Source organism: Lipotes vexillifer, unplaced genomic scaffold, assembly GCF_000442215.2.
Source record: "Lipotes vexillifer unplaced genomic scaffold, Lipotes_vexillifer_v1.1 scaffold2116, whole genome shotgun sequence".
NCBI lineage: Eukaryota > Metazoa > Chordata > Mammalia > Artiodactyla > Lipotidae > Lipotes > Lipotes vexillifer.
Genome location: NW_006791713.1, coordinates 773,716 through 790,001, shown reverse-complemented (window position 1 = coordinate 790,001; position 16,286 = coordinate 773,716). Strand labels below are relative to the sequence as shown.

At 48.3% G+C, this 16,286-nt stretch overlaps 1 protein-coding gene across 1 annotated transcript in view; it reads right to left on the bottom strand.

The window, feature by feature from the left end:
• The window catches only part of CRYL1 (crystallin lambda 1), a 78,816-nt gene that overhangs the window by 47,739 nt on the left and 14,791 nt on the right, over window positions 1-16,286 (bottom strand). Inside the window, exon 3 of the mRNA XM_007464510.1 lies at window positions 6,677-6,803. Coding sequence (XP_007464572.1) covers window positions 6,677-6,803 — 127 coding nt within the window. The remainder of the gene's footprint in view (window positions 1-6,676; window positions 6,804-16,286) is intronic.

Here is a 16,286-nt window from a genome sequence, read left to right as displayed (position 1 = left end):
AAAGTCTTTCCCTATCCGAAGCCAGTCCTCAATATTGGGGAAAGAAAACGTCTCCAACATATTGGAGCAGGGTCAGCAGACTATGACTCAGGCCAACTCAGTCCATGGCCCACAGACAAGAATGGCTTTTACATTTTTGAAGGACTGTAAAATATGCGAGAGGCTGTACTCAGCCTCAAGGCCTAAAACATTTACTAGCTGGCCTTTTATTTTTAAAAAAATTTGCCGACCCGTATATTAAACTTTATTAGCATACAAACTTTCAGGGGCCAACAAAATACCATGGACAGTGCCTTACTCTGTATTCTTAATCTTCAAACTATAAAGATTATTTCAATGTGTTAAATTGTTTTTATTTCTAAACATTAATGTTCAACTGTGAAAACACGTTATTTAGCTAATAACTGAACAGTGTACAAATGAATGATTGATTTCCTAACCTATAGAAAATACACAACTAGGTAGATCAGTATATAAGGACATGGAAAAAAACAATCATAATGTATTATTAAGTACAAAAATCAAGTCATAAAACATTATATCATAATAGGATTCCTATTATGAAAATGTTAAGTCTGTAATATATGATTTCAAGAGCTGTAGAACTCTTGGACTTCCCTGGTGGCGCAGTGGTTAAGAATCCGCCTGCCAATGCAGGGGACGCAGTTTCGAGCCCTGGTCCGGGAAGATCTCACATGCCACGGAGCAACTAAGCCCGTGCACCACAACTACTGAGCCTGCGCTCTAGAGCCCGTGAGCCACAACTACTGAGCCCACGTGCTACAACTACTGAAGCCTGCACGCCTAGAGCCCGTGCTCCGCAACAAGAGAAGCCACCGCAGTGAGAAGCCTGCGCACCGCAACGAAGAGCAGCCCACACTGACCGCAACCAGGGAAAGCCTGCACACAGCAACGAAGACCCAAGGTAAAAAAAAAAAAAAAAAAAAAAAGAGTTGTAGAACTCTGGATAAATAAACTCCAAACTCTTCACAATACTCACCCCCAGGGGCTGGGAGGCGAAGGAAAAAGGGATTTCACTTTCTACTTCATATACAACTTTTTAAAAAATAAATAAATTTATTTATTTATTTATTTTTGGCTGCGTTGTGGTGCACGGGCTTCTGATTGTGGTGGCTTCTCTTATTGCGGAGCACAGGCTCTAGGTGCGCAGGCTTCAGTAGTTGTGGCTCGCAGGCTCTAGAGCGCAGGCTCAGTAGCTGTGGTGCACGGGCTTAGTTGCTCCACGGCATGTGGGATCTTCCCAGACCAGGGCTCGAACCTGTGTCCCCTGCATTGGCAGGTGGATTCTTAATCACTGCGCCACCAGGAAAGTCCCCCTCATATACAACTTTATGCTTCTTTTTTTTTCTTCATCAAGTGTGAACCACTTCTGAAATTTTTAGGACAACAAAAAATGTTTGAAGAAATGTTATTCCTATTTTAAATATAAACATTATGTTCCAGTTTATAAAACTAAGGATAATAAAGACCCTATGGGGACGTGAAAGCAGTGGAGAGCTTCACTCCCACCCTAAAAACAAGGAAAAGCCGGATAAATTACAAAATCGTAACTTTTCTTGGACCTAGCTGAGATCACAGGACAACCCAATAACCTGAAATCCAAGGAAAGACCGGCCTCTCCAAGGAGAGACTGGAGGCTTGGTCCCCTGGGGCAGAGCTCAGAGGAAGACTCTGTAGGCACCACTAAAGCAGGTGAGAAGTCAACCCAAAGCCCAACAAACTGCTGAGTGTGAGCTGGCAGGAGGGCTAGGCCACCGGGAGGTACAGACAGAGCACAGCTCACACCTGTCCGCCTGCCAGTGCAGAGGACACAGGTTCGAGCCCTGGTCCAGGAAGATCCCACATGCCACGGAGCAACTAAGCCCGTGCGCCACAACTACTGAGCCTGTGCTCTAGAGCCCGCGAGCCACAACTACTGAGCCCATGTGCCACAACTACTGAAGCCCTCGTGCCTACAGCCCATGCTCCACAACAAGAGAAGCCACCGCAATGAGAAGCCCATGCACCCCAACAAAGAGTAGCCCCCACTCGCCACAACTAGAGAAAGCCCGCATGCAGCAATGAAGACCCAACCCAGACAAAAAAGAATGACCCGAATAACACTATCAACCAACATGACCTAGTTGATATTTACGTTCACTCCTCTCAACAACAGCAGAATACACATTTTTCTCAACTGCACATGGAATATTCACCAAAATAGACTATATCCTGGGTTATAAAATACGCCTCAACAAATTAAAAGAATTGAAATCACATAAAGTATGTTTTGGGACTATAATGGACTTAAACTAGAAATCAATAACAAAGATATATGGAAAATCCTCCCAAATTTAAATAAATTAAACAACACACTTTTAACTATATTACTATCTGCTAGCAGCAAGCAATTAGATGTTGAAAATTTTTGAAGGTACCTTTTACAATAGCACCTAATTCATGACCTATTTATGTATGAATCTAACAAAGCACGTGCAAGCTCTGGTGATTCCACCTTATACCACATTATGGAATAGGCAAAACTCTAATAGGGACAGAACCAGAGCAGTGGCTGCGGGCCTGGGGATGGGGAGGGGAGGCTGATGGCAAAGGGGAAGGAGGGGACTTTGTGGGGTGACGGGCATGCTCTACAGCTGGTGGGGGGGTGACCTGATTTCACACATTTCTCAGAACACATAGGACTGGACACTAAAACTGCCAGTTTACTGTATGTAAATTATAGCCTGATTTTACAAATTAAAACACACACACACACGAACAGGAAAAATGAAATTCGAGTTTCAATGTGCACTTCTGTGCACTCTCAGTGTTGGTCGCCCCATGTGCTCCCGCCATACTTGAACAGAACCCTCCCACTCCGACCACAACCCACCAAAAGGAGGATCATTCTGAGCCTCAGTGGACCAAGACCAAAAGTCCAGCAAGCTTGCATTCTTTAAGAAAATGTACAAATTTAAACTGTAGTATTTATCGTGAACACTGTTTCCTGTAATTACTGACAGTCTCCAAGTCCTTACCAAAATGACTAGCATGGACTTCCCTGGTGGCGCAGTGGTTGAGAGGCCGCCTGCTAATGTGGGGGACACGGGTTCGAGCCCTGGTCTGGGAGGATCCCACATGCCGCGGAGCGGCTGGGCCCATGAGCCGCAACTGCTGAGCCTGTGCGTCTGGAGCCTGTGCTACACAACAAGAGAGCCCGCGATAGTGAGGGGCCCGTGCACCGCGATGAAGAGTGGCCCCACTTGCCACAACTAGAGAAAGCCCTCGCACGGAAACGAAGACCCAACACAGCAAAAATAAATAAATTAACTAATAAAAACTCCTACCCCCAACATCTTCTTTAAAAAAAAAGAATCCGCCTGCCAATGCAGGGGACACGCGCGCAGCAATGAAGACCAAACACAGCCAAAAACAAACAGGCTAGCATTTTCTAAATTTTACAGGTAAGGTTCAGATGCAAATTCTCACATCTACATGGATAAATATCATTTTTACTTCTAGATCTCGGCTGCTGTCCTGCTTGTGTAAGGTAAGTCCACTTAAAGCTCATACTTAATTCCATGACCATTCCCATGGCTCCTACCAGCTACCTTGATCTCAGGTCTGAAATTCCAGAGGTAAGATGAAGCCTCTGTACCACAGCTAGTGAGCCTTAATGCTCTGTAACAGCCAATGCATTAGACGGGCTTTTCAGAATAAACTTATTTTTCCAGCACGGTAGATTCTCTTGCCAGGCAAGATTTGATTTCAAAATTGCACTAAGTTCTAGAAATTCAGGTTCCATTCTTGCACGCTCCCACATTTCAGCAGAGTGTTAGGAAACCTTCTGACCCAGGCTCCCGCCCGCTGGGGTTTGGGTAGAAGGCAAACTGACCACAAAGAACTACGCTCACATTTCTGGGGCTGTGACCCTCGGGTCTCAGTAAATCCCACAACGGGATGGTTTGTGGCGGAAGCATTGTTTGTATTAATTCACATGCTCTGCCTCCTGACTTTGGACAATTCACTAAAGTAATGATCATTCTCTTTTTATTAAAAAAAAGTCTCCAAGTAGCCTGGATTAATTTTTCTTCAATGAGAATTTTTCCTTTTATAATTGGGAAAAAGGGAGCCATAAAGAATTGCTAAGAAGGGGTGGCTAGCAGGAAGCCTCTGGGCACTAAGACGGGGAGGTGCCATGAGGCTGGCGGGGAGCAGATGCAGCCGTGGCCTTGGCCCTTCAGCTTCAAGGTCATTTTTATTTTATTTATTTATTTATTTTATATATTTTTTATTTTTATTTTTATTTTTTTTGCGGTACGCGGGCCTCTCACTGTTGTGGCCTCTCCCATTGCGGAGCACAGGCTCCAGACGCGCAGGCTCAGCGGCCACGGCTCACGGGCCCAGCCGCTCCGCGGCATGTGGGATCCTCCCGGACCGGGGCACGAACCCGTGTCCCCTGCATTGGCAGGCGGACTCTCAACCACTGCGCCACCAGGGAAGCCCCAAGGTCATTTTTAGATGGAAGGTTCTCTCAGGTTAGATATCACATGATAAACATAACAGTTTTTTTTTAAAGTCCAAAAATTATACTTCTATCTGATAGAGACAGGAAGGCAAGAAAGTTGTAAAGTCCTAAAGAAAAACCGTGATGCAGTATAATGTTAAGTATGTTAGAGAAAGAGAGAAAATAAACAGAAGAAATGGAAAGAAATACAAATACAGGAAAGTACTAAAACATTTTTGGAATAATGGACCCACGTAGGATTCTCCCAAACTTTCTTTATTCTTTAAAATAAATGTTTAACATCCCCAGATTGTTAGAAACCTACTGTAACTTAACAAACACATGGTATCACAGCAGGCAGGTTTTGATTGGGGGGATTTATTTTCTCATTTGTTTGGAAAACATAAGGTGAAATTAAGATGCATTAGTTGAGGGTTTCCCTGGTGGCACAGTGGTTAAGAATCCGCCTGCCAATGCAGGGGACACGGGTTCGATCCCTGGTCCGGGAAGATCCCACATGCCGCGGAGCAACTAAGCTTGTGCACCACAACTACTGAGCCTGCGCTCTAGAGCCCGCGAGCCACAACTACGGAGCCCACGAGCCACAACTATGGAAGCCCACACACCTAGAGCCCATGCTCCGCAATAAGAGAAACCACTGCAATGAGAAGCCCATGCACCACAACGGAGAGTAGCCCCCGCTCGCCGCAACTAGAGAAAAGCCCACAAGCAGCAACCAAGACCCAAGGCAGCCAAAAATAAAATAAATAAAGTAAAAAAAAAAAAAAGAAAAGAGGCTCAAGTCACTTAGTGAAGGCTGACGCCAAGTCAGGCACCGTTAAAAGTCTGAACAAGTGTTCTGTGAAACATGTGGTCACATGTTCACATGTCAGGTCATCATACGTGTCATTATAAACTTCATTTCCATCGTGGAAATATTATATATCAAATTGACCCCAAAAAGGAATTTATTGATGTTCTCATTGGAGGCAACGGAGCCTGGCCTTGCATTAGGGTCACCTGATGTGACCACGACGACCCAGGCATGGGTGTCCCACCCTCGCTGGACCAGGACGAGGGGTCGGGTCAGGAAGCTGGAGAAAGGCCCTCACAGCTGCTCAGTACAGGGCGGGCGGCTCGAGGTCTGCTCTGGAGCCCTCAGTCCCCTGTCCCCGCGCCCCTGCAGGGGGTCTCTTCTGGCACCTCGAGCTGCACAAATTACATCCCCTCCTCCAGCAGGGTCGCAGAATAGAAGACACTTCCCTTAAAAACAAGCTAACCAAAGGAAAAAAAGCAAGCTAACCACGTGAAGACCCTCCTCTGTGGGGACCGTGCTGGGAGGACCCCTGGGCGCTCGGGGCCACGTCAGGAAGGCTAAGCAGTAACGCCGGGGCCCCTCCGAGCCCTCGGTGTCACGAGATCCGGGTGGAAAGACCAGGAGGAGATGGGGAGCTTTGCTGTGTGAACTGGAGGAGCGTCAGGCCCTCGGCCTCCGGACCAGGAAACACCCTCGGGCCCCGGGTTTGCTCCCACATTCTCAGCTCAACCATCATCACAGAGCAGACGAAACATCAGCGTTGACTGGACAGACAGTGAGGGGCTCCGGAGCGAAGCCTGCGTCAACCCTGGGTGGTAAGTGTCACATTTCAGAAGCCGGGGTGACACCGGGGTCTCAGTGGGACAGGAGCTGCTTGTGGGCCCGGGTGGGCTGGACCCTGCGAGGCCACCTCCCGCTCGGCCTGGAGCATCCTCGGCGGTATGAACAGGGCCCCCAGAGAGCCCGCTTTGTTGAGTGACGATGTTGGAAAAACTAAATGCAAATGCCACAAGAAATGAAAGGGTTTCTTTTGAGTGATTTCTTTAAGCTTTTACACAATTGCATATGAGAACATGAACATAATCTCTCATTCAATTAGAAGAAAAACAAAATAACAGCGTTAGCTGTTCAGAAAATGTATTTTTGCTCAACATTCTAACACCCCTGAAAGATGAAACTATCCCAGGGGTTTGACGGGAGCCCACGTACCAGACGGTTAAAGACAGTGTTTCCTGTCACGTGAACGGCATCCTGACCTGCAGGTACACGATGCCCACGCCTTCGACTGCCTTTGACCCAAGGAGCTGGAAGGCTAGCTGTTCCAGCCCCGGCGGGCAGGTGTCCCCACTCACCTGGACGTGCAGGGCGCCCTCTACCGCCTCCCGGATGTCGGAACAACTGCTGATGAGTGACAGCTGCTCCTCCGCGCTCAGCGAGCCTTTCAGGGAGCCCGACTGCTCCAGCAACTTCATCTCTTTTCTGGAAAGCAGTGCAGAGTGAGCCGTGAGTATTCGGAAACAATTCAAAATCAAACAGAGGTCTACGTTACTCATCATCAGGGAAATGCAAATCAAAACCACGGGACGCCCATTAGGATGGTGACGGTGAGCAAGCGCTCGCGGGGATGTGGAGAAACAACCCTGTGCACTGCCGGCTGGAATGTAAAAGCTGCAGCCAGGGGGGCAGATGTTGGGTGGTTTCTCAACAAGTTAAAAATAGGACTATCATGAACTGGTGACTCCACTTTTGGGTGTATACCCTCAAAAGCTAAAAGCTGGGACTCAAACACATATTTGTACCCCCGTGTCCATACCAGCATTGCTCAGTGGCCAAAAGAGGGAAACAACCCAATGTCCACAGACGGATGAATGGATATACAGCCACACAATGGAATGTTATTCAGCCTTAAGAGGGAAGGAAACCCTGACACAGGCTACACTGAAACGCAGCAGGACGCTATGTCCTCAGCCTTTGTCTGTGAAGAGGGAAACAACCCAATGTCCACAGACGGATGAATGGATATACAGCCACACAATGGAATGTTATTCAGCCTTAAGAGGGAAGGAAACCCTGACACAGGCTACACTGAAACGCAGCAGGACGCTATGTCCTCAGCCTGCCTTTTGTCTGTGGAAAAACTTTAGCCAAAGAATAAGTTTAATCAGAGAAGTGAGAAAATGCAGAAACAAAGGAAAACAGTCAAAGGAGACCAAAAAATAATAGTTTAGTCATTAAGCACAGCCAAGGACCTTTAGTTCCCCCTTAAGGGATAGAGATAATACTCTGAGCCGTATCCTGTGAGCTGTCTTGTAGATACTGAAACCCTCACCAGGTGAAAGAAGTTAACTCCATGATGACCAGACTGTAGCCATGACAGAAGCTGCCATAATTCCAAGAACTGGCCTCAAAGAGATGGAAGCAAACTGAATGTGGAACTGAAGGTTATAACTGTACCTAAAACGATCAAGATGACGTTGGTCAGATCACCGATGACCAATTTCATGGTGACTGTCAGAGCTGCCTGTGCTGTTTCTGCCGGTAGAATAAAAGCTGTCTGTAAAAGCTCTTGCCCCCTGGTTGTCAGTGGGGGGAGTCGGCCTTTGGACAGGCGTCCGTCTCCCTCCACCCCCCACCCCGGCTGCCGGCCTGCAAAATAAAGCAAACCTTCCTTTCCACCAGCCTGGCCTCTTTATTGGCTTTTGAGTGGCGAGTGGCCGGACCCCACTTTCGGTTACAACACCATGGATGAACCTTAAGGACATTATGCTCAGTGAAACAAGCCAGCCACAAAAGGACAAGTACTGTACGATTCTACTTGTATGAGGTCCCTAGAATAACCAACTTCACAGAGACAGAGAGAGAGTAGGGGCTGCCAGGGGCTGGAGTAGGTTGCTGTCTAATGGGGACAGAGTCTCAGTTTTGCAAGATGACGATGACAAGAGTGATGGAGACAGATGGCTGTACAACAGTGTGAATGCGCTTAATATCACTGAAATGGACCAAAAAATTATTAAGATAATAAATCTTATGTTATATGTATTTTAAAATTAAACTTTTTTTTTTAATCTTTAAAGGGTGAGACAAGGCCCATCGTGGGTAAAACCAGAAACCAGTGGTTGTTCAGCCTCAGTGGGCCCCTGGGGAGAAGGGCACAAGGAGGCGCCTCGCAATGTGGACCAGGGCTGCGTGGCTGTAACTCACGACACGTTAAATACACAAGGTAAGCACACGCACAAACATGCACAGGCTTTCCAGAACATTCTCTGGATTTCTCTGCCAGTGACTCAGCCACTTTCACATGGTTTCAGGCCACAGGTTTTATCGCTAAGCCGTCGGAGACCTTTGGAGGGAACAAGTTGGGTTGGTGCTCCTGGGCGCAGGGTGTCAGCCAGCGGTCGGGGAGGCCCTGGGTTGGGGTGATGGCTTGAGCGTGGCCAGTTACCTGGAGGGTCTGGGTCTCAGGTCACCGCATCAGGTGCTGTGGGAACAGGAGGCCACAGGAAGGCTGGGCATCATGTGAGTGAGGCCTGGACAGGAGGGACAGCCCTGGGCCGGTGTCTGCAGGGCATCCCTGAGCCGAGGTAACCCATGGGCAGCCCTGCTCGTCCCGTCCTGTCCTGTCCTGCCTTATCCTGTCCTGCCCTGTCCTGCCTTGTCCTGTTCTGCCCTGTCCTGTCCTCTCCTGTCCCGTCCTGTCCTGCTTTGTCCTGTCCTGTCCTCTCCTGTCCTGCCCTGTCCTGCCCTGTCCTGTTCTGCCCTGTCCTGTCCTGCCCTGTCCCGGGGAGGCCGGTGCTCCTGAGGCACCTGGGCCCACGTGGGTCGGCCAGCTCCCTTGTTCTGTTTTTTTCTTAAAGCTGTGCATTTTGTATTTTGCTTTAGCTACAAATTGAGGAAGAGAGACTTTCTTGCTACTGTTACTGTGAAAGAACGGAAAGATGTGCTGAAATACAGGTTTCTTTATTATTTTACCAAAAAGAAGCTTCAGCAAAGAGAACAAGTCCACGACACATCAGGCGGATGCAGCCTCTCCTGCTTCCGGGACGGCCTCGCAAAGAAGCCCTCGCAGGCCATCACCGTGCAGGGGACTCGGGCTTCAATTTTTTAAAAGGAGACAGAATCTGTGAGAGTTTTGTCATATAAATGATTTGGAAGAGCTGTGGTATATCAGCTAAAACAAACAAACCGAGAAAGCTAGTCACACTAGTTCCAATATTCTTCATTGAGTGTTTTGGAAGAACTCCTGCCTGGAGCTTTGCAGGGGACGAACATAAATACCTGGAAAATGTACGACTCTCAGCTGGCTTCTCAGCCTCATACACTCACTACTAGAGCGCCCGCTAAGAGGCTGCAGTGCCCCAGCCTGACCTCTAGAGGTCAGCCCAGCACCAGGACTCAAGGCTGCTAACGTCAGCAAAGTTAGGAGAAAAGGAGACGTTAACAATTAACAGTATAGGGTCCAGGGCTTCCCTGGTGGTGCAGTGGTTGGGAGTCCGCCTGCCGATGCAGGGGACACGGGTTTGTGCCCCGGTCCGGGAAGATCCCACGTGCCGTGGAGTGGCTGGGGCCCGTGGGCCATGGCTGCTGAGCCTGCGCGTCCGGAGCCTGTGCTCCACACGGGAAAGGCCCGCGTACCGCAACAACAAAAAAAAACAAAAACAAACCAAAAAACAGTATAGGGTCCAAAATGGGTGATCCTTTTGTATATTTCTGTTTTTGAGATTTTACTTAAAACAGACATTTATTAATTTAAAAAGATAAGAACTTATCAAAGAAATAAAACACAAATATTTCCCAAACAGGAGAATGTGTTCCCAGGTCAGATCCTAAGCCCAGGTGTAGGGACAGGGGACAGGAGACTGTGGGTTTGGGTTAATAAACTCTAGTTAATAGTTGTCTTTATGCATGCATTTCCTTAATAAAATTGTTTAAAATATAACAACCTAGGCATTGAGCTGTTTCAGAGGATTCGTGGTGTCTGTCCTGTGCTCTGCACCGCCTGTAGCCCATCCTCGCTGCCTGCTTCCTGTCTGCGGCCAACTCCACGAGGAGTCTCACTGTCAGCCTGTTAGGAAGTGCCAAGGGGATTTGGGGCAGGTTTTTCTACTTACCCCCTCTTCCCTGAGGTCTGAGGCACTGAGGCAGCTGGAGATGGAGAGGACGTGGTGGGAGGGCAGAGCCAGGCAGGACCAAGCTCACGAACGCAAGTCTACTTGGCCTCCGCCAACAAAAATCCTAAATCACAGAGGCACAGGACAGGGGCCAGCTGGGAAACGAGGGGCCAGGCCAGACGTGTCCCAGGGCCCGGAGATGCTCAACTGCATCAAGCTGATGCTCCACAAAGGCCCCAGTTACGTTGGGACAACGTGCCACAGTACCCTCGGCCCCTGCGGTGGAATGCTGTGCAGACACTTTCTTTTCATTCATTCATCTCATTTTTATCATTTTCAGTGTCTCTGAAGTGGGAAAATACCAAACTTTTTATTAAAAATAGGAGCCACTTGGGGCTTCCCTGGTGGCGCAGTGGTTGGCCGCTGAGCCTGCGCGTCGGGAGCCTGTGCTCCGCAACGGGAGAGGCCACAGCAGTGAGGCCCGCGTACCGAAGAAAAAAAAAAAAAAAAAAAAGGAGCCCCAGACTTCTTTTGTTTGACGGCACAGGGCCTTTAAAATCTGGAATCCCTTCCACTAAAGCTGGTCCCCCATCCACCAAGGGCTGCACCTCCCCCACTCCATTCTCTCCTCACCCTTTATTCACAAGGGTTACAGGCCCAGCCCCCTGAATGCCTCAATCTGAAAACCTCTCAGGAAGTAGATGGACTTCCATATGCGGTAGGAAGAGAAGTCCCTCCATCTGTCCCACAGAAGGCCTAAGGATCTGCCTGCTGGGACCCAGGGCCCCACTGTCACCCCTCTCAGGCACTCAAAGGTCTCTTCCCTTGGGCGGGAGACACCCCGGGGAGCACAGGGCCTGCTTCAGCCTCAGTCGGTCAATTCCACCAACGTTTTCACTGGAGTATCAGGCCGAAGCCCGGTTAACAAAAGGGTCCCCTGCTTTCCTGTTTGTCGTTGCAGGAAACCTCATAGGGAGAAATCACCAGGATTCACATTCTGAGTCCACACGCTGACTTAAGTCCATGTGAGCCTTCACAGCCTTCCCCTCCCTGAGAACACGTGTGTCCTCCCACCCGGGCCCTGCAGGATGGGGAGGTCGGCGTGAATCCCCAAAACCCAACAACAGTCACTCCTAACCCTGCCATTCAGAGATAGCCAAAGTACTCTGATTTCTCCCCAATTTTAAATGTACAATTAGCATATGTAACTTTTACAGATCAGAGAAAGCAAAAGCCATTTCTGTTTGGGAAGAGGGGTAAATAGCTAACATGAAGCAATTATTTGAACTGTCCTAGTGACAGCCAAGGGCCAACAAGACCCGTGAACACACAGACAACGTCAGGATCAACAACCCGCTGAACTGACGGCCCACTGGCGTCAACTTCTGGCGATGGCACTCAGGTCACTTCTGAACTTCACAGCCCAGGTAGGTCTGGTCAACTGCTGCTCTGCACCATCCTTGTTAAACCCCTGCAGACAGGCTCCTGCCCACTGACTTACGTCTTCTTTATTGGCCTTCAATACACTTGAAAAACTGTCCCCATGAGTGTCTTGTGCATGTTTCTTATAGCTCCAGCTACTAGATGGCATACTTTTTTCAGTAACTGTAGCTGACGCAGATGGGAGCCATCTGTGGCCATTCTGTGATCTATTACCCTCAGTTATTCCGGCCAAAGCTATGTGGACAACAAAAAGTTAGTTTGAATCCAGGACAGACCAATGCAGAGGATCCAGATCAAAACTGGGTTCAAGATATTGAAGCAAGAGCAGAGGCCTGGGTAGCAAGTTAAAAACGAGTCAGGGACCCAGTCACTGGGCCAGGGGGCTCAGTTAGTCAGGAGACGGTGCTCAGGGCAGCTGCCTAGCTTCGGAGCTCACCTCTGCGGTCCTATTAAACCCATATCCATGTAGAAAGCAGATTCATTTCTAGTGGACTCAAATTCAGAGTGACCATTGCCACATGGTAGAGGTGACAGTAAAGAAACTGAGAAGAGTTCACCCAAAGACAGCGATTTCAGACGGGGCTCCAGCCAGACAGGCAGCTGGTCCTCCGCCCTGCCTGGGGAGGTCATTCAGAGTCATGATGGCCCGGGCCAGGGCTCCTGGTCCCCTGAGGCTAGAACGGCCCCATCACCACGTGGAAAGGAGACTGGACCCAAGTCATGAGGAGCCCCAATGTCTGGGTCCACATTACAACTTTGTTTACTTGATTTTTGTTTTTCTTCTTAAAATACATCCATCCTCTCAAATTCCTGAGCCCTTATACATGCCAAGCATTGAGCGTACAATGGAGAACAAAAGCTAAGCAGCAAAGCGTCTGCTAATGGGTTTCCCAAGGTCAAGCTCCCTTTCTATTATGGGATTTAAATATGTGGAGTTTTTACCTTTTTTTAATTTTTTTTGTGCTACGCGGGCCTGTCACTGTTGTGGCCTCTCCCGTTGCGGAGCACAGGCTCTGGACGCGCAGGCTCAGCGGCCATGGCTCACGGGCCCAGCCGCTCCGCGGCATGTGGGATCCTCCCGGACCGGGGCACGAACCCGCGTCCCCTGCATTGGCAGGCAGACTCTAAACCACTGCGCCACCAGGGAAGCCCTAAATATGTGGAGTTTTAAGTGACTCATTTTGCCACCTTGTTAGAAAAAGATTAGTCTCGGATGACAGCATTCTTATTTTTTTTTAATTTACTAAGCACTCTTGGCATGATATGAGTTGTGATAATTTCTTTTATCTTCTAATGTTTGTTTTGTTTTGTTTTGGTTTTGGTTTTTTTTGTGGTACGCGGGCCTCTCACTGCTGTGGCCTCTCCCGTTGTGGAGCACAGGCTCCGGACACGCAGGCTCAGCGGCCATGGCTCACGGGCCCAGCCGCTCCGCGGCATGCGGGATCTTCCCGGACCGGGGCACGAACCCGCGTCCCCTGCATCGGCAGGCGGACTCTCAACCACTGCGCCACCAGGGAAGCCCTCTTCTAATGTTTTAATACTTCAAAAATCAACTTGACCCAGTTCAAGTTCATTTTTGCAAGTTTAGAATCAAGATGTACCATTTCAACCCACTTAAGGTTTGTGTTTAATAGGTCTAAAACTCATAGAATTTTCATGCAGGAGTAAAGAGTTTCAACATTTGGGGCTTCCCTGGTGCCGCAAAAAAAAAAGAGTTTCAACATTTTATTTTCTACTACAGAATGTTCAGAAGAACTAAATATGGTAAGTGAGGCAAACCGCAAGAGCGGGACAAACGGCAGAAAAGTCTGTGAAAAACACAGCCACAGGCCCTAGGAAACGTTCCTATGACTCAGTTAAAACAACTATTGAGCTAGTGCTCAGTACGTTCTAGGCTCTGGGGACAAGAATCGCTTTATTTCTGTGCCCATCCTGGCTGGTGTTTGGAGATCAAACACCGAGGGGCGCCGAGAGGAAGGCACAGCTCCGTCCTCACCTGTGTGACAACAAGGACCACAGAACAGAGGCCACAAAAGGATGTTCCTTGGGACTTCCCTGGTGGTCCAGTGGGTAAACTCTGCGCTCCCAATTCAGGGGACCCGCGTTCGATCCCCGGTCAGGGAAGTAGATCCCACGTGCCGCAACTAAGACCCGATGCAGCCTAAATAAATAAATATTAAAAAATAATAGGGGCTTCCCTGGTGGCGCAGTGGTTGAGAGTCCGCCTGCCGATGCAGGGGACACGGGTTCGTGCCCCGGTCCGGGAAGATCCCACATGCCGCGGAGCGGCTGCGCCCGTGAGCCTGCTGCTCGGCAACGGGAGAGGCCACAGCAGTGAGAGGCCCGCATACCGCAAAAAAAAAAGAAAAGAAGAAAATAATAATAATAATAATAATAATAATAAGGATGCTCCTTGAGCACAACAATGACCCACCAGTCAATTCAACCCAATCGGGAAGATACACTGTTTATGCTTCTTGACAAAAGGATAAAGTTGGCTCTCCTTAAGCCTCGTGCCTAAGACATGGCCAGGGACACTTCATCTTGGGGTTCTGAACCTCTCAGGACCACAGCCAACACCCAGTGTTGCTGTCGACGTGAGCCGACAGCCATTTCAGCCTGCAGGCTGATAGTTTTCTTACTGAAAGAAGCAGTGACAATTCTTTGCTGGCTGAAAAGATTGTGACACTCAGAACTCATCTTCCTGACCAAAATATTCCCAACAGTAAGGTTTGGATTCGAGCCTCTTAACTTGGTCTCCGGTGCAGGAATGGCACATTTGAAAATCCCATGATTTAAGAAAGGGGAGCAGGTGGCCTTACATTAGTCACAATACCTAAAACTGAGTGGTGCCCCACCTAGGAGGGTGACCAGACAGCACTCAAACCCAATTCTCCTGGAGGCTTTTGCCAGCAACAATCTGAGCAGAGGCAGTCACAAGATATCCTGAAATCCCACTTCCTGTCAGAAGTACAAGCAGTTCTGCATATTAAAGTGACCTCAACTTACACATATGTGGGTTATAAAAACAAAGCCACGGTATGAGGAAAGATTTGTGTGTACTCAAGTCTTAAGACACATAAGAATTCAGTACACTTGCTTGTTCTATAACAAGGATGCTAATAGTAATTGTTTTGGTTTGGTTTTTTTTGTTTTGTTTTGTTTTGTTTTGGTTGAAAAATCTTACAGGCCAATCTAATTGGCCACCAATAATATTTTAAAGTATTAGATCTTAATTAAGCAAAGTAGTAGAAAAATAGGAAAGCCTTTAATCTGGCCTAAAAAAAAAAAGGAACAAGAAAACCCTACTTATAATTTCTCCACGTTCTCCCTGATGCCTGAAAAGACTTTAAAAATGGCCAAGATCTTTAATGATACACCTAAAAAATAAGGCCTATTAATACAAATACCCCAAGAGGTAGGACAAAGAACTTTTCAGTTATAGGAATCATAAGAGTTTGCTCTTGGTTACAGCTGCGCTGGAACTAGGCCTACAAAATAAAAGGTGAAACGATAACAGAACTGAAAAGTGTAGAGGTCGGTAAACTACAGTCCAGTTCCCATAAGGCCTGAGAGAGAATGATGATTTTTACATTTTTTGTTTTGTTTTGTTTTTTGTTTTGCGGTACGCAGGCCTCTCACTGTTGTGGCCTCTCCCGTTGCGGAGCACAGGCTCCGGACGCGCAGGCTCAGCGGCCATGGCTCACGGGCCCAGCCGCTCCGCGGCATGTGGGATCTTCGCGGACCGGGGCACGAACCCGTGTCCCCTGTATCGGCAGGCGGACTCTCGACCACTGCGCCACCAGGGAAGCCCGATATTTACATTTTTAAATGGTTGAAAAAAAACAAACAATACTTTGTGATGTGTGACAATTTTATGGACTCCAAAGCTAGTGCTAACACACTAAGTTTGCTGGGACGCAGGCCTGCCCCTTGTTTGCACACAGACTGGCAGCTTCAGCTCCACAAGGAGGAACTGAAAGGCCTAAAGTTCTACTGTCTGGCCTTTCCGAGCTGGTCTGCAGCCCGCACCGGGTTGGCTCAGGGTCGCCTCTCCAGGCTGGGCTTCCCTCCAACCCTGGGCCTGCTGTTGAGCTAAACTCTCAGCTCCAAACTGCCTCCACCAACACGCTTGCCAGAAAACCAAGTAAAAGCCCAGCATGTGAGGCCCAGCACGCCTGTCACTACCATCCCCATAGGGACTCCCTGTGCCCCGACTCAGACAAACCACTAATGTGGGAACAAAAGATAAATTTATCAAAGTCAGTGTAATTTTACCTACTTAGGAGTGCCATAAATTCCTCAAAGTTCTTTACGCTGTATTCCCCTTAATGGTTGTTACGCTGACAATAAATTCCTATTGCTCCCTACATCACCTTGATGAAATAAAATTTGTATTTCAAGGAATTTT